Below are 22,814 nucleotides of genomic sequence, written 5' to 3' on the forward strand. Positions count from 1 at the left end.
TAACGTCAGCGGCGGCCCCGGGACCGCGCTGCTTTCCCGGTGCTTCCCGGGTGGTTCTCGGGTGGTTCCCGCGCCGCAGGGCTGGGCTCGCCCCCCTTTCCCTCACGCGTGTGTACCCGCACACCCCCGCACATGCGGCGGGCCCGCAGTGCGCAGGCGCCCCGGTACGGCGGGCGCGGAGCGGAGCGGAGGGCGGGGGCCGGGCCCGTGACTCAGGTAACGCTGCCCCGGCCCCGCCGGACGGGACACCCCGCTCCCACCTCCCAGGGCTGCCGGGCAGGGCTCGCTCTCTCCGGGGAGCTCGGTACCGGCAGGCTCCCCGGGAGGGGCCGCCCGGTGCCGAGGGCACCGGGCGTGCGCGGCCTGTGCTGCGCCCCGTGGGGCGGGAGGGGCTGGTGGCGGGGCCGAGGGCTGCAGATCGCTGATTTTATCTTGTTAACCTTGACTCGTGTTCCGGGAAGGAGCTGGGAGCGTCCCTGGAGCGGCGGGATAACGAACACCTACGGGACGTGGTGTCCCCGCTGCGGGCGGGGGGCACCGTGAGGGCCCGAGCTGCTGGGGACCGGCGCTTCTCCACCGAGCTCGGCTCTGGGCTCGAGATCTACCGACCAAGCCCGAGCCGGTGAATGTGCAGCACAGGCAGCAGCAGCAGGGTTTGCCTTCGGGTTGCTGGAAGTAGTTTCTCTTGCCAGTGGGGTCTGGGCAGCCGGTGTGGAATTGGAGAATGAATCGGTTCCTCTGGCAAGGGAAACTCGGTGGCGTGCGGGTCGTGGAGGGCCTGCCGAGGGTGTTCTGCTTCCTGGAATTTGAACTTGGAAGCCGTTCTGACGGATTGCTGACCTAAGGGGGTGCTCCAGCTCTCACCCGCCTCTGGTTCAACTGTTTCCTTCGAATTGGCTGCAGAAGCTGATTTTGCATTAAGCTGTTTGGAATTGTTGGGTCTTCTGAAGGTGGATGTGCTCAAATAGTCTTGGAGTTCTTAATGTGAAATGTTAGAATTTGGTCGAGCAGGTGGCTCTGTTGTCCTGTCATTTTCAACAGTGTGTAAATTCTGTCCTATTGAAATAATATTTTGGGGTTTTTTTTCTGCTTAAATTCACATAAAATTGTGACGTTCCCTCACAATTTTCCAAATTCCTGGGCTCGGTCTTGCTGAACTTTCCATCCTGATTAAGATTTTGTGACCGTGTTCTGTGCAGGTTTTTGCTGGAGTGAGGAGTGTTTGACAGAGGTGTTTATTTCAGTCGTCCTTGTCATTCATAGCAGGGTTCCCTGCATGAGGCACTCAGAGGAATGCTGGTCAAATTTAGAAACAAATCATTTCTATTCTAAGTTTGTGAGAGAACACTGTGATTAACATTCAGGTTCCCACTTGGATCTGGTTGCGGGAGGGAGTAAAATGAGCCTGACAGCAGAGCCTGATGCAGCTGATCCTCTGTGCCTGGTTGTGGAGTGCAGCTGGGGGGCTGTTGCTGCCTTTTTTGGACCTTGGAGAAGGTGCTCCAACCTATAGGGGAGGTTGGGACTGTTTTGAACTCAAGCAGAAGAGACGGGAAGCTGAGGGCAAAACAAGGGGAACTGACAACCTCTGCAGGGTTCTGGCTGATGTGGGGAGAGCTCTGGGCTCCTGAGCCCCAGTTTACTCCTGTGTTCTGGGGAGCAATGCCATATCTGTCCTCTTCCCCCTTTTTCTTTTTCTTTTTTTTTTTTTTTTTTTGGCACAACTTCCAGCTAAAGAAATGCAGAAATCACGATGGGACTCTGTGGGAACTTAGTTTTGAGTGTGCAGCCTAGAAAGTCACAGATGAGCACTTTTGGACTAGCAGAGGCTCTCAGAGCATTGCTGTTTAAATGAACCAAGTGCATTTTATGGTTTACTACTGCAGTTACACATTCAGTGCTCTGACTGTGCCTAATTGCTAATTAATAACAACTGTAGACACAGAATGGGGTCTTGGAAGTGAGCTGGCTGGGAGATGCTGTTGGAGAGTCAGTTTTGTAGCAGAACATCCCTGCTTTCCATCTCAGCTCTTTTGAACAGTGTGGCCAGATGTGCATTTGCAGCTGCCACAAGCAACAGAGTGCAGAACCTCTCCTTCAGAGTTATTTTGTTCTTGTACCAGCAGTCACTTTCTTTCTAGAGAAGATGGCAAGATCAAATTGTGCACTGTGGGTTGGGTGCTGCTGGAGGTGTGATGTAACAGAATTGACAAGGACTTTTTGCAATGATTGATTTAAATTTTTTTTTCCAGTGAAAATGAAGAATTTATATATTTTTATCGCTGTCCTGTTCATCCCATGGAGCTTTACTTTGGCAAAATATGATGAATTTGAGGATGGAGATGACATTATGGAATATGATGATAATGACTTTGCTGAATTTGAAGATGTGAGTGAAGATACAGTCACAGAGTCTCCTCAGAGGATCATCACTACAGAAGATGATGAAGAAGAAGCCACTGTAGAGCTTGAGGGTCAGGATGAAAATCAGGAAGACTTTGATGATGCAGACACACAGGTAAGGCCTTGCCTCCTTCCTCAATGTGTTTCCTAATAGTGTCTCTGCACCTTTCTTTCTCTTTTTGGATTTTACTTGCTGGGCTTTGGATTTTCATGCTGTTTGTGATTTCATCCTTTAGGAAGGTGACACCGAGAGTGAGCCATACGATGATGAGGAGTTTGAAGGGTATGAAGAGAAACCAGATGCATCTCATAGCAAAAATAAAGACCCCATAACAATAGTTAATGTAGGTATAACTGTTGATGCAGTGTCTATTTGGAGTTTCATCACTTATTTTCTTAAGACAAGTATGCCAGGAATGTCACTGGGATACTAAACAATGAACACAGTGTGTTTTTAGCTTGTCTGTGGCTTAAGTGTCAGATTAGAACTTGTCAGCTTGGTTGGTTTTTGAAGCCAATCTCTCTGCCCACCCTGCATCACCTTTTTGCCTCCCAAAATAATCTTTCACAGAATGATCAGGTGCTCAAGGTTTGCATTTTTATGGAAGTGAGTACTTTTGTCTTTGTGTTAAGCAGGTATTTTGGGAATGCTGTTATCAGTTGTTTCCTGGATGATTACTGTGCCCCAGTAAGCCAAGTGCTTTATGTAGGCTTAGCTCTCTCCTGTTGCCTTTGTGGAGCTTATTGCTGTGTTGGGGATGGAACTTCACTAGTCTGTGTTTCCCAAATTTTTGTGTGTATAAAATCCACTTGTTCAATATGTAAATCACAGTTTCTGTTCCCTTACACAGGTCCCTGCTCACCTTCAAAACAGCTGGGAGAGTTACTACATGGAGATCCTGATGGTAACAGGTCTCCTGGCTTACATCATGAACTACATCATTGGCAAGAACAAAAACAACCGCCTGGCTCATGCCTGGTTCAACACTCACAGGGAGCTGCTAGAAAGTAACTTTGCTCTTGTTGGTGAGTTCATAATGACAAGAATCTGGTTTTAGTGTTTGAATAAAGCTGGGTTTAGTCTGGCATTTAGGCTGTAGAGAATCCTTCTCTGTACTGTGGCATTGTGAGCTGTAAGCCCTCTGCTGAACTATGGTGTCTCAGTTTGTGAGTTTAGATTGAGGTTCTTTCACTGGTGTTTTCCTCAGGGGATGATGGCACTAATAAAGAAGCTACAAGCACTGGGAAACTAAATCAAGAAAATGAACACATATATAACTTGTGGTGCTCTGGAAGGGTGTGCTGTGAAGGAATGCTCATCCAGTTAAAGGTAAGATGAGGGAGTTTGTGGTGCTGTTTGTGTGTCACCAGTTGTCAAGTTCTAGAGGCTCTCCCATTCCTGTGTGGGCAACATGGAATCCCAGCTTGGCATTTGTGCTCACATTCAGACACAGAGTTCTGAGTACACACACATGAGGAAAAACTGATCATCTGAAGGTCTGTACAGACCTGTGTTCTGCCCCTTAAAGTTGGCACCAAAGAGCAAGTGCTTGCAGGAACAGTGTAAAAACCAGAGGTGTAGTGTGAACAGAGGTAACTCTAGGCTGAAGAGCCTATTTGCCATTTAGAGGGATAAATGGACCAGCAGGAATTCCAAGGAAGAGCAGCAAAGACAAACACAAAGCCCTGGACCTGGGTTGAAACAGTCCCACAGTTCATGTTCTGACTTGGGGGGACAAAGCCCTGAGAAACTCCTGCAATACAGAAAGTGGGCCTGCTTTTGAGCTGTATTGGTCACACAGGGAAAGCTCAGGTTAGACATTAGGAAGGTGTTTTTTAGTGGTGTCTGTTCAGCTGTTTTCTGTTTTTGCCACCTTGTGTTTTCAGTTTCTTAAGAGGCAGGACCTGCTGAACGTCCTGGCACGCATGATGAGGCCGGCCTCAGACCAAGTGGTGCGTACTCAGATTAGCTCTGATAAACTGTTGCATTCCTTCACTTCTGCTCTGCTGCTTTTGATTGTTCCAGGTGATTTCTGTAGTATTCCATATCTTCCAGTTCAGTAACTATTGAAACAACCTCAAAGAATTGTTTGTGTTTCTTTCCTGCCTGTGAAATGCAAACTGCTGATGACTGGAAGTTGCTTTATCTGTGGATTTTATCATTTGGGTGGTTTTGTGAGTCTGTCATGATTCAAGAGGTCATATTGATAAGAAGTGGTTTTACAATCTGAAATGCTTGTTGATTGTTCATCTGTCTGTTCACTCTGCCTGAATAGGATTGCTTAAACCCATATGTTGGTCTGGATATTGTAATATTATATTCTTAATGTTACCTTTTGCCTTGCAACTCACTCTCAGAGAGCATGAGTGCCAAGAGAGGTTACATTTGGAAGAACAGTGACTGTGTGCACTGTGAATACTCTTCCCATGCATCTGTAGTTGTATTTACTTACATCAAAATATTTAATTGCAAATTATTTTTACAACTCTGCTGTTTTAGTCACTGTCATTACAGCACAATACTGAATGGTGTGCTCAGTCTAATTAAAAAGCTTCCTTACTTTAAGACATACTGAAAAGCTTTAAATCAACCACCTTTTCCTTAGCTGTGTCTGTCCTTGCATAGTCCTTGTTCTTAGGAATCAAAGTATCAGACAGACATTGAAATCTGACCAGGGCTAATAACATTCTGTTTCTCAGCAAATAAAAGTGACAATGAATGATGAAGATATGGACACGTATGTGTTTGCTGTTGGAACCAGAAAAGCACTGGTGAGACTTCAGAAAGAGATGCAGGACCTGGTATGTACATGCACGTTATAAACAGCATATAAGAATCTAATCTGCATATTCATTGTTTTCTTGGGAACAGCTGAAAACCTGTGACTGACCTGTTGGAATTTGTGTGAAAAAGATATTTCCATTTACAGATAAAAGTCTAATGGAATCAACCATCAGAAATGCTGCCCCCATCAGACCTGCAGGGAAGGAGGCAGTGGAAAGCAGCTCACACCTTTCTTTTGGAGTATAGTTGGTTGAAGTGAGGCTGCAGATTTTTGTCAGCAAATATGTGTGTCACTCCACCTCATTTCATTTGCACAAAAGACATCCTCAAGGATCGAAAAGTAAACTTACTTAATGATTTGTGATGTGGAAAATTTAGGTTTAAGTCATCTGTTTTTACATGATCTGGAATGAAAACTTTCTGTATGTTCAAGCCATGAAAAGAATTGCAGAGCTTGCAGAGAATCCAGTGATAACAAATAATGTTAAAAAAATCTTTTCTCTCAAGTAATAGCATGATGTGTGGTTGGTAGGATGCCAGTTTTTGTTCTGTTATCAAACAATGTAAGCAAAATGCCTTAATCCACTTTGAACACTCCAATATGTCTGTATTAGAATTGTTCTATCTTCTTCCTTAAAATGCTGACTCCTGAAGGAGAATACTAGCTTAAAGATTGTTGGTGCTGTGTGCTTTACCTTGTTTGAAATGTCCCCAGCCAGGATGAGTGAATGAGTGTATTTTTTATTGTTTCTTTTCAGGTACTTTGAGAGGTTCCTCTGTTCCAGAACAGTTCAGTCTGATAAGATACTTACAGGCTTGTGTTTATTTTTCTTTTGCATTGTTCTCTTTGAAACAGAGTGAGTTCTGCAGTGATAAACCTAAGTCTGGTGCAAAATATGGGCTTCCAGATTCACTGGCCATCTTGTCAGAGATGGGAGAGGTCACGGAGGGAATGATGGACGCCAAGGTAAACTTGAATTAATGAATGCAAATACTCCTTGGTAATCCTGACATTTACAACTTGTATGTTCTAAAAAAATTAAAATGAAAAGTTAAAGGGGAAACTTCGTATCTTTATCAGTGTCACTGTGGCAAGCTGGGCACAGCAATTTCCTGAGTGATATATAGAACTGTAGAATTGTTTTGGTTGGAAGGGACCTTAAAAATCATCCAGTCCTAACCCCTGCCATGGGCAGGGAACCTGGCAAACCCCTCTGGAGTGGATAGGCTGCAGCTGGGTTGGTGTTGGGAAAAACTAACCCCTGTTTTTCTTTCAGATGATCCATTTCCTCACACACTACGCTGACAAGATCGACTCTGTCCAATTCTCGGACCAGTTCTCCGGTCCAAAACTTATGCAAGAGTAGGTATAAAGGCTGTCTGGCAGCTGTGCCTCAGCCACACACAGGCAGCAGCTCTGCCTCTCCCTGAGCCTCCTAGTCCAGAGGTGCTTTCAGGGGCTGCTTCACCATGCCAAGTGGTGGGTGATGTGTCTTACCTGAATTACCACGTAGGTTTTTGCACGTGCCTGTGTATTATGCTCACAGGCATAGAAATAAATGAACACAAAGGAACATATTTTGATTTAATTATAAGACAGCTTATGTGTATACCTTGTACTAAAATTGTTGAGGATCTGTGAAATAGAGGTCTGAGATTTTCACATTAGAATACTGTGGGATTTTGGGCAGCGAATACTTAAACTCTTGAGAAAATATTTTGTTCTCCTAAATATTTAGAGATCTTTAGTGGTATAAACAACAAGGGGGTGTGTGAAGCTGAATGTAATTCAAAATACACAGGCCTTCTTAGTGCTCCCATGCCCACTTGACATTAGAGGGGCTGGTGCTGTGTGTTTTCACACTCCTGTCTTTTCTCTGCAGGCTTTTGGGTAAAACACTTCTGGAATCTGATTAGTCCCAAACTTAACTTTGGGTTATAGCCAGGCTTTTAATGTTTATTTTTTTCAAGTACTTTCCAAGTGGCTTTTGGTTCTTGATGGCTTTTCAGACCAATGTTAAGTTACTTTGTATTTTTCTTCACTTTTTCCAAACACTTGTTTCTTTCCTCCAGGGAGGGCCAGCTTACAAAACTGCCCGAAACTAAAAAGACACTTTTGTTTACATTTAATGGTAAGGGCTCTATTGTCTGTGTGTGTCTGGGGGAGTGTGTGTGGCTTTATTTGGGTAAGTCACATGCTCATGATCTGTCACCTGTGGAAAATAATGTGTGATGAGTGACTTCAATAGCAGGATCATTGGTTGATAAAAAGAAGGAGCAATACACTGGAGACTGAGCAGCATATTGTCATGATAACAGGACACTCAGTCTTGCTGTTCTTGACCTCAGCTCACACTCCTCTCAGGGTGGTTTGTTTTTAAACCACAAGCCTTGCAGTTTGAATATGCACAGGCTCAGTTGGTTTACCCTGGTTTGAAATAAAAGCAGCCTGGTGGGAGAATTCTAGATAAGAGTAGATCTTCAAATCTCTTCAAAATTGAAGCCTATAGCTCTAAATGAAGCTTCCTAAGGAGCAGGATAAGAGCATCTTTATTTCATGAACAGTGTGAGCCATAAGGGAAGAGCATCACAGCAAGCAGACAAGTACTGCCAGTCTGTGTGAGTGAACAAGGAACTCTTTATTTCAGTGCCTGGTTCAGGCAACACTTCCCCAAAGGACATGGAGTCTTTGCTGCCTCTGATGAGCATGGTTATCTACTCCATTGACAAAGCAAAGAAGTTCAGGCTGAACAGAGAAGTAAGTAGTGCCTGGTTTTCTGTCTTCTGACATTGTGTGAAACTGGAACCATTACCCCTGGCTCCTTATGGATCCACTGGATCCTTCTGTTTCTGTACGACCAGTAGAGATCCTGCATTCTGCTTGTGGGGAGCTCAGTACAACCTGAGTTTGCTTTTCTCTGTGCCAAGGGTAAACAAAAAGCTGACAAGAACAGGGCTCGGGTGGAAGAGAACTTCCTCAAGCTGACCCACGTGCAGAGACAGGAGGCTGCGCAGTCCCGCCGCGAGGAGAAGAAACGGGCGGAGAAGGAGCGAATCATGAACGAGGAGGATCCCGAGAAACAGCGGCGGCTGGAGGTGAGGGCAGCTCCACCTCGCTGCAGGCACATCCCTCCTGGGGGACCTCCAGGGCTGCCTGGGGGATAGCAGCAGTGGCAGCTTTGATTTCTGTTTGCTGCTCCTTTCTGAAACACCCAAAGGCTCCTGGTGAGCTGTGAACCCAGTGCTGCAGGGCTTTGTTGTTTGGCTCTGAAAGGATCTGCCTGGTCCTTGAGGGGGTCACCTGTGTTGATTCAGATCCCTGTCCTTGCCTACAGGAAGCTGCTCTGCGGCGTGAGCAGAAGAAGCTTGAGAAGAAGCAGATGAAGATGAAGCAAATCAAAGTGAAAGCCATGTGACTGTGCTGTGAGAAGTGTCTGGTGCCACCTGTGGAACTGTGATTCACAGGGTACAAAGACCATCATAACTCCATAATCCTCTGATTCCTTGAACACTAGTAACCATTAAGAGAAAAGTTCTTGCATTGGTGTTACTTATTTAAGTATTACAGCAAAATGTGTGGAGAGCTTTGTCTCGGCAGCTCTGTTCAGGTGGTACAAAGTTTTGCTACTTGTCTGTTAAAAAAAAAATTGCAATATTCTTGAATGCTTTTTGTCATTTGTTCTTTAAAAACAGAAGATTGTAAACCTGTCCATGTGTGCTGGTAACATATTCATGCTTTGGTTTTAAACTTTGGTTTTAGTTATTGTGAGGGAAAGGGGGAAAGGGGAAAAACTTAGGGGGAGGCAAACTGCACAATAAACATTTACTGTGTGCATTTATTTGCATCAAGGCACAACACTTAGAGCCTTCCATACACCGTATGGATTCTTCAGGGATTTAAGCCCAGTAGAATAGAAGTTCTAATAGAAGTAGAAGATTTTTTTATCTTCATTTTTTTTTTACAAACAAAGGCCTGAAGCAGTATTAGGTCAGCTGTGGGCATGATTGGCTTATGTGTAAAACATAGAGATGGTTAGAACCAAGGGAATGGAATCCATGGAGAGTTTCCTACTTGTTTGGATGCTGCAAACTTAACCCAGTGTGGAATCTGTGATGTCAGCACAGTGTTCCTTCAGGAGTGAGTGCATGGTGAGTTAGCATTCAGCCAGCTTTCCTTCAGTATTTTTAAAAGTTCAAGTTTGCCTCAACCCCTTCTCTCCTGATCTCAGCAGCTGCTGCCCTGCTCACTTCTGCCAGGAGCCAGATCTAGTGGAGTACCTGCAATCCTGATCTCCCCAAGCCAGTGAAAACCTTTCAGAGGATGTTCCTCCTCCTCATCTGGTCAGTGATCTCTTCAGGGTTTTGAATCTAAATGGGAAGAATGAAGTGAATGCCCTGTGCAAACACTTCGCTGGGAGAGCTCTGCATTTTATAAATGCTTCCTGTCCAGAAGGCATTTTATTGTTGCTTGTAACAGACTTTTAACAGTTTTGTGGGGAAACAATGTCCTGCATTTTCTTGTTCGATACTTCATGGAAACTTGGTTCTGAGGCAATAAGAATTAGCTGCTGTTGAAACAGCAATTGCTTAAACTCCTTCTTCCAGCATGGGATACTTCACCCTGATTGAAATGCAAATGTCTGTAACCTGATACATGCAAATACATTAATTTTATAATGGTTGGTAAAATTATTTAAAACCAAAACTAATGTAGATTATGTGAAATTTTAGCACTATTTAGCTTTAAAGATTAATATGTTATTGTTTCACAGAGTTCTTTGAAAGGAAATACTAGTTAGTGCTCTTTTGAGTAAGCAGACAGCTTTCCTGAAGTCCCATCCAGTTGTGGGCCATGGCAGCTAATTTTGTAATACAAACATTCAAATGAACAATCTAATGAAGAGTAAAATATAATTGAAACACTCCTGCTTTACTTGGCTTGTCTCAGTGTTCCTTTCATTCAGTAGGCTCTGAATGAGTGAGTTTTGGTGTGGGTTGTTAGCAGCAGGAGGAGCTGGTTCCTGCTGGGGAGGCTGCAGGAGCCGTGTCCCCCTTGGGCAAGCTGGGCTGGGCCCACATGGAGGATTTGCCCCGGGGTTTGTGTCACAGGTGGGCACAGCAGGGTCCCTGCTGGGGCACAGCCTTGGCCACTCTCTGAGGGACCCACAGAGTCACAGGACTCATTTGTTTGGAGACCTCACAGATGGTCTGACCTGTGATGGATCCCCACGTTGTCACCTAGCCCCAGAGCACTGAGTGCCACGTCCAGTTGTTCCTTGGACAGCTCCAGGGATGGGGACTCCACCAGCTCCTGGGCAGCTCGTTCCAATGTTTAAGAACCCATTCTGTGCAGAAATTCCTGCTGATGGCCACCCTGAGCCTGCCCTGGCCCAGCCTGAGGCCATTTCCCCTTATCCTGTCCCTGTTCCCTGGCTGTCCCCTTCTGTCAGGAGCTGTGCAGAGCCACAAGGGCCCCCCTGAGCCTCCTTTTCTCCAGGCTGAGCCCCGGCCCAGCTCCCTCAGCTGCTCCTGGTGCTCCAGACCCTTCCAAGCTCCGTTCCCTTCCCTGGACACTCTCCAGCCCCTCAGTATCCTTTTAAAGTGAGGGGACCCAGCACAGGGGGTCAATCCCTGCTGACCACTCTTTTGACAAGCCAGGTGCCATGGGCCTTGCTGCCCACCCGGGCTCACGTTCAGCTGCCTGTCAGCCATCACCCCCAGCTCTTTCCCAGCGGGTGTCTCTCTCCTGCCCGCCGTGCTGCGCGCCTGGATGTGGCCAAGGTTCAGGACCCGCTGCGGAACCCAACATGGCGCCCGCTCCTTCCCCGCCGCTCGCGGGAGCTCCGTCCGTGACGTCATACGGGCGCGCCCGAGCGTCACCTGTCGGCGCGGTGACGTCACGCGCAGCGTCTCTCGCCGGTGAGCGGCGGCGGCCGCAGCCTGAGGGGTTCGTGAGGGGCCCTTGGGGGAACGGGGCCGTGCGGGAGGGGCCCGGGGATGGAGCGGAGCTGTGCGGGAGGGCCCCGCGCCGGTGAGGGGCCCGGGGACGGAGCACGGTGTGCGGGAGGGCCCCGCGCGGGTGAGGGGCCGCGGAGCGGGGCTGTGCGGGAGGGCCCCGCACGGGTGAGGGGCTCGGGGACGGTGCACGGTGTGCGGGAGGGCCCCGCACGGGTGAGGGGCCGGGGGCTGTCCTGCTCTGGGGGGCTCCGGGCAGCTCTTGTCGGAGTTACCGCTCTCCTGCGGCTGTCGGGCCCGGTCGGAGTTCGGGGCTGCCGGCGCTTTGTGGGGGTACCGGGTGGTGCTTACCGGGGCTCTCCGGGGCTGCGGTGTGTGAGGGCCTCGGTGCCTCGGTGCTCGCCGGGGCTGACGCGCCGCTGTGCCCGCAGGTGTGCCGCCCTTTCTGCTGCGCGTGTCCCACAGCGGCGGATCCATGTCTTTCCTTGTAAGTAAACCCGAGCGCATTAGGGTGAGTGTTGAAGACTTCCAGCTTCCCTCGTGTCTCGGTAGAACGAGTCTTGTGCTTGTGCAGAGTGGCCGGGCCTGGAGAGCACCATAAGGGCACAGAAAAACTGATTTTAGGGTTGATGACAGGACATGGGTAGGTGTGCAACCAGCGCTGGTTGAAAACCCTGCACTAAAGCCTTTATTGCTGGCACATACACCTGGATCTCCTTGGGGTGTGCTTGGAGGGGCTCTAATGAAAGAAAAAGAGCCATAAAGCTGCTTATTTTCAGTCATTCTTTAAGAAGTAGCCTCCTCACCTGTGTCACAGTTTATGGGATTTTTTTTCCCTTCACTTTGCTTGCAAAGCTAAACACAAGAGCTTTGTTTGATTCTGCTTTTCAGCAGAAAATGAGGAAATTTCCAGCAGCAGAATGACTTCTGATGCATTCAAATGGTATTCTTAGATACAAGTTTTGAGTCATCATCACCTAAAGACTCATTGGTGCTTTCTAGGACTGGCTTCTCGTGCACTGAACAGCATCAACTGTTTATTAAACTATTTTGCTAAGTAGCAAATTCTGCTATGGAAGTGTTTGTGATTAATGATTGATGATATAACCAGAATATTTGAATTCTCAGAGATACCACCTCTTTGTAAATAGTGAAAGCATTTTTTTAAACCTCTTGCACCTAAAAAGCCAACTTTTATTTGGCTGTATGAGGGGGTTGTTGCATACTTGATTATTTTTGCTATATGTGCATGCATAAAATCTTGTTTGAATTAATTAAATTATATTAATTTTATTGCAAGTGCATGTTGATTGGGAATAACAGCAGCACCTTTGTGATTGCTGGGTGCATGTCATTGGCCCAAAAAGGGAATATCTTGTCCAAAATAAGGGTGTCACTGGTGATGCAGCAATTTCAATCAATTTCAGACCACAGCAGAATCATTGAAATTTGGATTTTTTTTTTTCTTGTGGGGAAGGGGAAAAGAAACTTTTCTCTAGATGGAATAACTGATTGTGTGGAGAATTTTTATTTCTTTCAGCGGTGGGTGTCTGAGAAGTTCATTGTTGAGGGATTGAGAGAGTTCGAGCTGTTTGGAGGTAAGTTTTCCTCTTGTTAAATGACATTGCTAGAAATGTGTTATTTCAGCTGTAAAGCTTGGTAATTTGGTAGTAAAGATGGATTTTATCTCTAAAAGAGATGATTAAATCTCATTGTAAATCAATGTATTTGAGCTGTCTAAGCCCAGAAATTTAACATGGAAGTGTCCAAGATGTAGCAAGTTCTTTGGAAATCATTTCCATGTTGATAACAGTTCTAAGATAGTTCTGTATTGCTTAGCATAACCAGATTTTTTTTTTTTTTTGGTATGCAAAAGATGGATTTGGGGTTTGGGAAGGTTAATTATAAGTTTTTTGAGTAAAAATGGATTTTGGAACTGCTCTGACAGGTTTGTGCTCTGCTTCTGCATAACAAACAAAGTTGCCCACTAGGATGTAGAATTCCTGGTCAGTGACACAGAAAACAAACAGAGCATAGGAAATGTGTCTAGATTTTGAGCTTCCAGGTGGAGTAAAGGAATTTTTATCACTTTAAATAATATTAGGTAGTTTCTTCTGTATGTAAGAGTCGTCTTAGAATGTGTTTACAGTCATAGAATTGTTCAGCTTGGAAGGGACCTTTAAAGATCACCAAGTCCTACCCCCCTGCAATAAGGGACATGACAGAAGGTTAATACTTAGAGTTATAATAAAAAAAAATTGTCACATTTATGTCAAAAGTCCAGACAGCAGCACTCTGGGAATCTCTTTGATCCTGTACAGTGCTGCAGTGTGACCAGTGCTGCACCTGTGTGTGCAAATTCAATGTCTTTCTATAAACCAAAACAATCATGTCTGTTTGGTACCCAGAAGGGTCAGCAGGGTTATTTATTTAGTTTTCCAGCTCTGTTTTAATGGCTGTCTGTTGAACACAACATGGTGAACAATTAATTTCTTTACTCCAGAGCAGCCTCCGGGTGACTCTCGGAGAAAAGTAAGTGACTTGTGCAGGCTGTGGTGCTGTGGTTCATTGCATGGAGATTATTCCTTGTGGAAGTTTGATTTTTCTTTTTATCTTAGTTATATATCTCATCTCTGTATTTAGCTCTACAAGTGTGGATACAGGTTTCACCCTGGAGTGGAGATTTTGGTGTGTGGTTTTCAAACTGTGCGTGAGAACTCAAAAATTTAAACTTAATCTCTTGGATTTCTATTTGTTTGTCATTCTCCTCCCCCCCAGCCCCTCAAGGGTCTCTTTCTGAGGTGATTTAGTTCTGATCCTTCAGAGAAGGAAGGAAGAGTTTAGTTTTATGAAACCTTTGAAAAGTGTTTGTTCTGCAGGCCCTGACTGCTCACATTTAACACATAAAACACCACAATTAACACCAGAGTATCTTAATCTAAATGAGAGTATCTTAATCTAAATGAGAGTGTCTTAATCTAAATGCTGCCCCACCTGCCCCCACCACAGGTGTGCAGGTGTTGCTGTAGTTTCAGATCATTACAAACACGAATTAAGTGTGATTTGATCATAACTGTGTCAGTTCCAGTTGCTTATAATTGATTTTTCTGCCAGTGTCTTTAATTTACTGGCACAAACAAAGCTCAAAATAGGAAATGTACATGGAATGTTTTATATAAAATTGAGAGCAGGATTTGTCCTGGATCAGGCAGGATTAGGCCCTTTAGGGCAGGATTGGTCCCAAGGAGAGCAGGATTGGGACCAAAGGGGAGCAGGATTGATCCCTTTTAGGCAGGATGGGACCCAGGGAGGTCAGGATTTGGCCCCTTAGGGCAGGATTAGACCCTCTGGAGCAGGATTAGTCCCTTGAGGGCAGGATTGGACCCAAGGAGGTCAGGATTGGTCCCTCTGAAGCAGGATTAGGCCCTTTAGGGCAGGATTGGCCCCAAAGGAGGGCAGGATTAGTCCCAAGGGAAGCAGGATTGGACCCATGGAGGTCAGGATTGGGCCTTTGAGGGCAGGATTGGGCCCAAGGGGTGCAGGATTAGGCCCTTTAGGGCAGGATTGGGCCCTTTAGGGCAGGATTGGGCCCTTTGGGGCAGGAATAGGAAATGTATCTAGAATGTTTTATATAAAATTGAGTAAATTCACACCTTTTTTAAAATTACTGAGTGTTAGACATGTTTGGCTGGAAGCAAATTGAGAGTAGCATCTGTTTTGGTTATTTATAATGGTTTTCTGGGGATATAAAAGCCTTTTTTTCCCACCAGAGCTGTAGAGAAAGGCACAGAATTTGGGGAGGGGGGTGGGAGGAAAATTTTTGTTGCTTCTGCTGAAGTGAGGGGAGGGAGTGAGGAGATGGAGGGGAAGGCAGCAGAACAAAACTGATATTCCCCTTTCCTGACTCAGATGAATTGGCAAATGCAGATCCTTGCAAGCATCACAGAAGTGATTGTGTTCTGGCATTTATACCCGTAGTTGCCTTTCAAAGATTCATTCCCTTTAAATCTACCTCAAATGAAACTGGACTCCCAAGCCAAAAGCCAGCTCTGAATGAATGTCATGCCATAAACTGCTCATATGGGACTTCATTTTGCAGCTGCTTTTGACCATACACCAAAAATTGTCCCGTGTGAAACCGCTGAGGAGCTTTTTTGCAGTACCTCATAAATGACATTTCAGTTGAACTTTCTTTTTTTAAACTGTTGTATGATGTTGATAAATCTCTGGTTGGGCTCCTTTTGCATTAACTCTGTTATTGGTCACTGCTAACACGAGGAGAGGTGAGTGAAGCCCTCAAACTGGAAGACTTTTCAATAGGGAATTCACAGAATTTCTTTTTCATTACTGCACAGCCCACGCCATTAATAAGATTAAATTTATTTAATTCTTTGCATCTGTTTTGTTGGCTTTTGCTCTCCCTGGAGTGGACTTTTAATAAAGCAAACCACTTACATGTTGCTCAGTGTCTCACCAGCTGTCACTGCTCCATGACTGCTTCCCAGCCCCTGCTTCCATCTCCTCGCTGGTGCCTTTGTGCTTCAGAGGTTTCCATCTGCCTGTGTGTCTCTCCTGGCAGCCTTGCTGTGTGAAATTGCTGCAAGAAGTAATGAATGACAAAGCTGAGGTCAGAATGGACAGGCCTCTTCAGCAGAACTTGGAAATCCTCAGTGGGAAGTTGCTGCCTGTTCTGAGCCAAGAAATAGCACTGTAGTGTTCCCTAAAGGAAAGGCTCTGGGAATGCTGCTCCCAGGGGCTTTGGCCATGCTGAGATGGGACTGAGTTGGTTGTGCTGAAATTATACCAAAACACCACAAAGCTTAATTTCTGCCTTTTCCCTTAATGGAAAATGCAGCTATTTTAAAGGTAGGCAGATACCAAAAACACCACAAATGTTAATTTCTGCCTTTTCCCTTAATGGAAAATGCAGCTATTTTAAAGGTAGGCAGATACCAAAACACCACAAATCTTAATTTTTGCCTTTTCTCTTAATGGAAAATGCAGCTATTTTAAAGGTAGGCAGATACCAAAACATCACAAATGTTAATTTTTGCCTTCTCCCTTAATGGAAAATGCAGCTATTTTAAAGGTAGCAGCGTGCTCCTCAAAGCCAGTTGAAAAGGTGGAACTTGGGAAGTGTGGCTCTAATTTACTGCCAAGGTACACTTAGAACCCAGAGGTAATTCCCAGTAAACTCCTGTCTGTGCTCTTTGCACTGCATTTACCCTGGGCTGAGGGTAGAACAGCCAGTTCCTTGTTTTGCAGCTGTCACTGTGTTGTTTCCATCTTTCTGCAATGGAAATAAAGAGCAGAGTCTGCTGTCATGGTAGGAAAAGGCACAAACTTTTTCTGCTTCATGTACCACGAGAAAGGTCTGGTAAAGGGCATTTGCAGTTGATGAAGAATGAGGTGGAAAAATTGAGCTGGTGTTCCAAATGCCAGGAGGAGTTAATGTGCTGGAAATTGGAGATAACTAAAGACAATTTTAGATACCACATAAATTTTAATCCCCTTTAGATCACTCTCCTTGTGACTTTGGACATTTGAAGGAGTTGGAAGGTATAAAAGAACTTGCAAGATCATTGAAGTTTATCACCTGCAAAATCCTGCAGGGGAAGATTTCAGTGTATGTAAATAAGGCAGGAAGCTTCATGTCAGATGGAGTGAGGGAATGCTGCTTCCCTCTGTGGTCTGAGGGTGCTTTTTCCCCCTTTTTTTTTTATTTAATTCAGAAGCACTTATGCTTTGCAGTTTTTGCTTTCATTTGGAGCTTCTCTTTTCATGTATGTCTGATTTTCTTCATCACTTGTACCATTCAGCTAAGCAGCTTCAGCTGTGCTGGGCTTATCCCAGGTGAGCAGCTGAGAACCTGCAGCATCCACCAGGAGCAGCAACTGTTGTGGTGCTGAGAAGGCCTAGGAACAGCTTCCCCTTGGCTCTGGCTCAGGCAGCAGGGTGGTGGCACACGAGTTTGTAATTCTAAGAGAAAGGCAGTTACTGTAAAGCAGAGTTTAGGCTGTCCTGGGGAATAATAATTGGCTTTATCAAAATATTCCTGAATAAATTCTCACTCACAGCGATTAAAAATTTACTTGTTACGTGTTTTGTAACACAGATGTCTGGATCTTCTGAAATGAGGCATCTCCTGAGTTTCAGTTGATAAATGACTATTTAAGATTATTTTGACAGCACCTAAATCCTCTTCTGTATTCCTATTACTTTGAAGTGTGTGATGATGTGGGGCAGATGGTTTTTCCAGCAGATGATCTGAATTTCCTTTGACCTGACTTCGTTTTCTTTCCTCAGACAAATGAGGCGAGCTCCGAGTCGATAGCTCCTTCCCCTAAAAGGGACACCATGAGCAGCTTCCTGCCAGACAGCAGCTGCTATGAGTTGCTCACTATCATAGGTAATTCTTGAGGCCTGAGGGGTCAGAGTTCTGCTTTGTAAAGCGAATAATTCCTGCAGATTTGTCCTTTTCTTGATCGATTGCTTAGTTTTGATATTGGATGTCTGCATCTTTGATTTTAAAATCATTGGAATAAAAAATTGAGATGCCAGTCCTCAAGGTTTTCACCTGGGAGGGACAGGTAGTGGATCAGTGATGCTGGGGTGCAGTACAGTCAGCAGAGGCAGCCTGAAACCTGCTCTTGGTGCTCCTAATCACTGCTCTTGCCTCAGTCCTGCACTGGAAGGGCAGAACAATTCTACTGGTTAGGAGTGGGATACATGCCAAGGAAGGTGGCATGGAACAATTACTCTTTTTTACAAGGTCAGAAGTAGTTTTAGTGAGTGAGGGTAAAGGTTATTGAAGGGCCAGGGGCTGGAGGAGTTCTCTCAGTGCTTCCAAAAGCATCACTGAAGCTTTCATGCTTTCTCTTTCAGGCAGAGGCTTTGAAGACTTGATGGTTGTGAACCTGGCCAGGTATAAACCCACAGGAGAGTATGTCACAGTCAGAAGAGTGAACTTGGAGGCCTGCACGAATGAAATGGTCACATTCTTGCAGGTAATACCATTCATCATGCAAGCTTAGAAGAGGACAGACAGTGAGAGCAGTGCCTATCAATACTGCAGTCATGTTTCTGCACTTACTAAATTTAATGAAAATACCTTTTATTTTAGGGGGAACTTCATGTTTCCAAACTCTTCAACCACCCTAACATTGTGCCATACAAAGCAACGTTCATAGCTGACAATGAGCTGTGGGTAGTGACTTCTTTCATGGCCTATGGTGAGTGGAGAGAGGGTACCTTCTTCTGACCCTCATGTTGTGTGAAATGGAATTGAAGAGCTGAAGTGTCCTTGGGGCTTTTGTCCTGACAGGTGGTGTTTTGTTTCTTTCTAGGTTCTGCAAAAGATTTAATCTGTACCCATTTTACAGATGGGATGACTGAACTGGCCATTGCTTACATTCTCCAAGGTGTCTTGAAAGCACTTGACTACATCCATCATATGGGCTATGTGCATAGGTATTGAAAAATGCATGGGTCATTTTCCTTCTGGTGGAAGTTCTTGGAAATAATACTCAGAGTGGAGCAGAGGATGAATCAGGAGACACAGAACAACACTGAGTTTTATATTACTTGGCTGTTAGAGCAAATCAGTTTGATACTCATGGAAGTGACATCACTGATACCACTAAGCTGCATGAAAGTCTTGGTGTGGAGCAGATTTATCCCACATTCCATAACATTTAGTCCTGCATTTCTCCTTGCCACAGAAACAGTCTTTGTGAACTTGCAAAGGTGATGAATAGAATCCTGTTAATTGATTTTGCCCAGCATCCAAAGATGGTTATTAGGAGTCTCAGCCTCCTGATAGGAAGCTGATCAGGTGTTGTCCTGTGCATTGAGCTGTTCAGTAAAGGCCAGGGAAGCTGACTGTTGTGTTCCTTTTTCCCCAGGAGTGTTAAAGCCAGCCACATCCTGATCTCTGTGGATGGCAAGGTTTACCTCTCTGGTCTGAGGAGTAACCTGAGCATGATCAACCATGGGCAGCGACTCAAAGTTGTTCATGACTTCCCCAAATACAGCATCAAAGTGCTGCCTTGGCTCAGTCCTGAGGTTTTGCAGCAGGTGTGTTTTATGCTGTGTTGTATCTGTATAATTTTGTGAGCTTTAAGGGATGTTGGGGGGGTGTAGGGTGGGAGACATGAGAGAACCTGCAGAGTTGCTTTCGTTTGATGAGCTCTAGTTTTTTTTTTTCTTTCTTCTTTTTATCTCAAAACCAGTGACCCCTAGCAAGGGGAAGGGTACATGAAGGCAAGGAAGAAGAAGGGGAAAGGCTAAAGGAAACAGATTTGGGGTGAATGGGCAAGTGGGTAGAATTTGATCAAGTTGACTCAACAGTTGTAATTGTAGGCACCTCTACAGGATGTCCCATTAACAAAGTGTTACATCAGATGCCATCCCTACAGGCTGGCTGATTTCAGTTACAGAATTGCCCTTAACTGTGTGTTTAACAAACCAAAAAGCCCTGACCTCACCACTATAAACCAGTGTGTCTGTGGCTTGTGCTGTTTTTGTTCTAATCATCTGGGTTTGTTCACTTGCAGTTGAAACCATGGGTATTGCCCATTCAGTCACATCCAAGTCCCTGCAGCTAATTATTCTTTTCCTTTTCCTGTAGAATCTGCAGGGTTACGACGCAAAATCTGACATTTACAGTGTGGGGATAACAGCCTGTGAGCTGGCAAATGGCCATGTCCCATTTAAAGACATGCCTTCTACTCAGGTAAGCTTTGCAAGCTCCTTTCTGCTCCTTCATCCCTGGCACCTGGAGCTGCTTTCCTGCTCAGGGATGTGAGTGCTGCAGAGTGCGCAGCCTGCACGAATGGGAAACCTTGACTGTGCTGCTGCTCGTGCCCCACCTGCTCTTGCAGATGCTGTTGGAGAAGCTGAATGGAACTGTTCCCTGCCTGCTGGACACCACCACCATCCCTGCAGACGAGCTGACCATGAAGACGTCGCGCTCCAGCGCCAGCTACGGCGTGGGGGAGAGCGCGGCCGTGAGCAACGCGCGCGCGGCCAACGGCGAGCAAGCCCTGCACCCCTACCTCCGCACCTTCTCCACCTACTTCCACAACTTCGTGGAGCAGTGCCTCCAGAGGAACCCTGATTTCAGGTAGGGCCCTGTGGAAGCTGCTCTCCCCACCTGTGCTGCTCTAGGGCTGGGTAAAGTGGGGGAGGTAGCAGATATTGTTCACAGTTTTCTTTGCAAAAGTGGAGTGAGGATGTGCCCCGTCTGGTCCAAGTGTGTGCAATGAGCAGCATTAACACTTGGAGTGCTTCCTGTATGAGGGCCTGATGAATTCCTTTGCAGCCTTCCTTGGAGGATGAGTGGTGCTGCACATCAGGAAAACAAACAACTTGTGTTTCTGGCCCCTGTGGCACCGTGTTCACCCAGTTCCCATCACTGCAAATGGCTGCTCCTCACCTAGCAGAGAGTGAGGATGGGAAGTGATCAAAGCTGCATTTTTCTTTCTAGTGAGGGCAATCTGTAGCCATGACAGACTTTTCAGGAGTGCCCCACTGCTCAGGTACTGTCCTTGGCCAGATGTAGGGTGTGCAAGTATGTAACTTAAAAGTTAGAAGAAGGAGGTTGAACTCCTTGCATAAAACATTATGTGATTGTATATGCTTAATAACCAGTGCTATTGCTGAAAACAGGGAGACACCCAATAGCTGAGAAATGGGAGAGGCAGGAAGGGCCCTGTTTTTTTCTTATTCCCACTACCTGACTTCAAGCACTGACTCGTGTTCTTGTGTGCTTCCCTCATTCTACCTCCCTTCCACAGGCCCAGCGCAGGCACCCTGCTCAGTCACCCCTTTTTTAAGCAGGTAAGGAATTAATTTAGCTACAGGTAAATGCTTGGCTTTGTCTGGCTGTGAGGGTGGGGATGTTGAGTTGCTGAATTTCCTGTGATCAGGAAGATTTAAGTCAGTTTTTTGACTATTTGTAGTGAGTGCAGTGTGATGGTTGTCACATCTGGGGAGGTGCTTAGGCTGTTCTGGAAGCATCTCTTATCTAAGAGAGGTTCTAAATCTGCCTGGTTTGGGAGCCACAACAGCTCTTCCCCTGCAGGCTGCTGAGTTCTGGGGCGAGGCAGTTCTAACCTGCTCCTTAAGGAGTCCAAAGGGTGCCCTGTGCATTTCCTGTTGTTTCTGCCTGCAGAGCTGGGTGTGCAGCAGCACCTGAGCCCTCCTGGGTCTCATTCTGTCCTTCCTGTGCAGATCAAGCGCCGTGCTTCCGAAGCACTCCCCGAACTCCTGCGCCCCGTCACCCCCATCACCAATTTGGAAGGGACACTGCCCCAGGATCCCAGTGGCATTTTCGGGTTGGTATCAAATCTGGAGCAGCTGGATGTGGATGACTGGGAATTCTAGAAAAATAGGGACTACACTGAGGAGGAGCTTTCTGGACATTGTAATTTATTGGTCCTGTTCATAAAGCTGATGAATGTTACACACAGAAGAGTTTACAGGTCCTTGGGAAGGAACTTCAACTGTCTGTTTACTTAAGAAATAGCCTGGATACAAATGGACAGACCTGAGCTGGGAAAGGATCAACCCAAGGAGCTGTGGAGTATTCCAGAAGGTGCAGTGCCCAGAGCCCCCATTCTTCCAGCTGAGCTCTGGTGGAGCACTCGAGGGTGTTGAGTGAGTCTGTGTAGTTATGGTCTCTATTTATGTGTTTCTAAAAATCACTGGCTTCCTCACAGTTGAGGCTGCATGTCCCTGCCCTCTTTGGTTCTTTCTCTTTTAAGGGTGCCTTAGAGTTGAGGGGAGGTGGGCAGCTTTTAGTTTTGGGCATTCTCTTAGAACTACTCAAGTTCCTGTAACAGTGTTGTCACAGGGCAAGTTTTAAGGGGGGGGGGAAAAGGGATTATATTCTTAGTTACTGCTTTGTGATGGAAAATGGGAGATCAAAGACAAACTGATGCCATTCCAGGCACTCCTGCTGCACTGGGCATTGCTCTGCAGCACTGGATCCTTCCAGTCTGGAGAGGACTTTTGATGCTGAGCACTCTGAACTCTGGCTCAGACAGGGCCTTCCAGCCTCCCCTTCCAGCTTCCTGGGTCACCAGAGCAGTGGGGATGCCTGGGCAATGTACCAGCTTTTTTATCCCCTTCAGTTGAACTGCACGTGAGCTGGGCTGGTTTCACAGCACCAAACACTCACCTGCCTGTTCCTCACAGAGGAAAAGTGAATTGATTTTCATGCTCTTGCTCACAAGTCCTGTACAGAATTGAACTTGAACCTCTCCATTACCATTGCTGTTCTGCCTTCCCTCACTGACAGGTAAAAGCTGCTCACGTGGCTCCCTGTGATTCATGGCTGTGTGACTCTGCCCTGCTGCTGTGGCAGCTCTCCCCCATTCCGTGGTGTTTGGTTTGTTTGGAGGTGTATTTAAGGCTTTTAGTTTGACTCTTTTTCCAAGGACCATGGTGCTGAAGGTCATCTGCTCTTTACTGAAGCACTGAGAATCCTTGTATAGGTGCAGTTGATGGGAGCAGTGGTGCTGGCAACAGGTCCTTCTTGTGTTTATAAATTGTACTTGAACCCAGATAAAGTTTGTTACTCTAGGTTTTTTTTTTTTTTCCAAAACAAATAAAATATTTCTGAAGTTGTTTTTTAAGTCTGCTGTTTGTGCAGGATGATGGAGTGAAT

General features: G+C 45.9%; 2 protein-coding genes across 6 annotated transcripts; both read left to right on the forward strand.

The window, feature by feature from the left end:
* The first annotated feature begins 117 nt into the window (after nucleotides 1-117).
* Nucleotides 118-10,121, forward strand: CCDC47 (coiled-coil domain containing 47). Its single transcript, XM_054649601.2, is given in 14 exon segments — nucleotides 118-177; nucleotides 180-216; nucleotides 2,253-2,518; nucleotides 2,640-2,747; nucleotides 3,255-3,429; nucleotides 3,612-3,733; nucleotides 4,291-4,356; nucleotides 5,104-5,205; nucleotides 6,045-6,155; nucleotides 6,466-6,551; nucleotides 7,262-7,320; nucleotides 7,837-7,946; nucleotides 8,117-8,284; nucleotides 8,524-10,121. Coding segments are annotated over 14 exon segments (1,536 nt in total). The 5' UTR covers nucleotides 118-132; the 3' UTR covers nucleotides 8,605-10,121.
* A 934-nt stretch (nucleotides 10,122-11,055) lies between these two features.
* On the forward strand, nucleotides 11,056-22,782 carry STRADA (STE20 related adaptor alpha). 5 transcript variants are annotated; one of them, XM_054649608.2, is made up of 13 exons: nucleotides 11,056-11,135; nucleotides 11,575-11,654; nucleotides 12,684-12,741; nucleotides 13,647-13,675; nucleotides 17,450-17,552; nucleotides 18,029-18,150; nucleotides 18,267-18,375; nucleotides 18,490-18,613; nucleotides 19,048-19,219; nucleotides 19,773-19,877; nucleotides 20,026-20,267; nucleotides 20,941-20,983; nucleotides 21,377-22,782. In XM_054649608.2, exons 2-13 carry the CDS (start codon nucleotides 11,619-11,621, stop codon nucleotides 21,527-21,529), a joined length of 1,296 nt encoding a protein of 431 aa, XP_054505583.1. In that variant the 5' UTR covers nucleotides 11,056-11,135; nucleotides 11,575-11,618; the 3' UTR covers nucleotides 21,530-22,782. The 5 variants fall into 5 exon arrangements, with proteins under 5 accessions (XP_054505583.1, XP_054505584.1, XP_077046889.1 ...); XM_054649609.2 differs by having other exon boundaries at nucleotides 11,575-11,630; XM_077190774.1 differs by having other exon boundaries at nucleotides 21,318-21,422.
* Nucleotides 22,783-22,814: the final 32 nt, after the last annotated feature.

This window comes from Agelaius phoeniceus, chromosome 26, assembly GCF_051311805.1.
Source record: "Agelaius phoeniceus isolate bAgePho1 chromosome 26, bAgePho1.hap1, whole genome shotgun sequence".
Lineage (NCBI taxonomy): Eukaryota > Metazoa > Chordata > Aves > Passeriformes > Icteridae > Agelaius > Agelaius phoeniceus.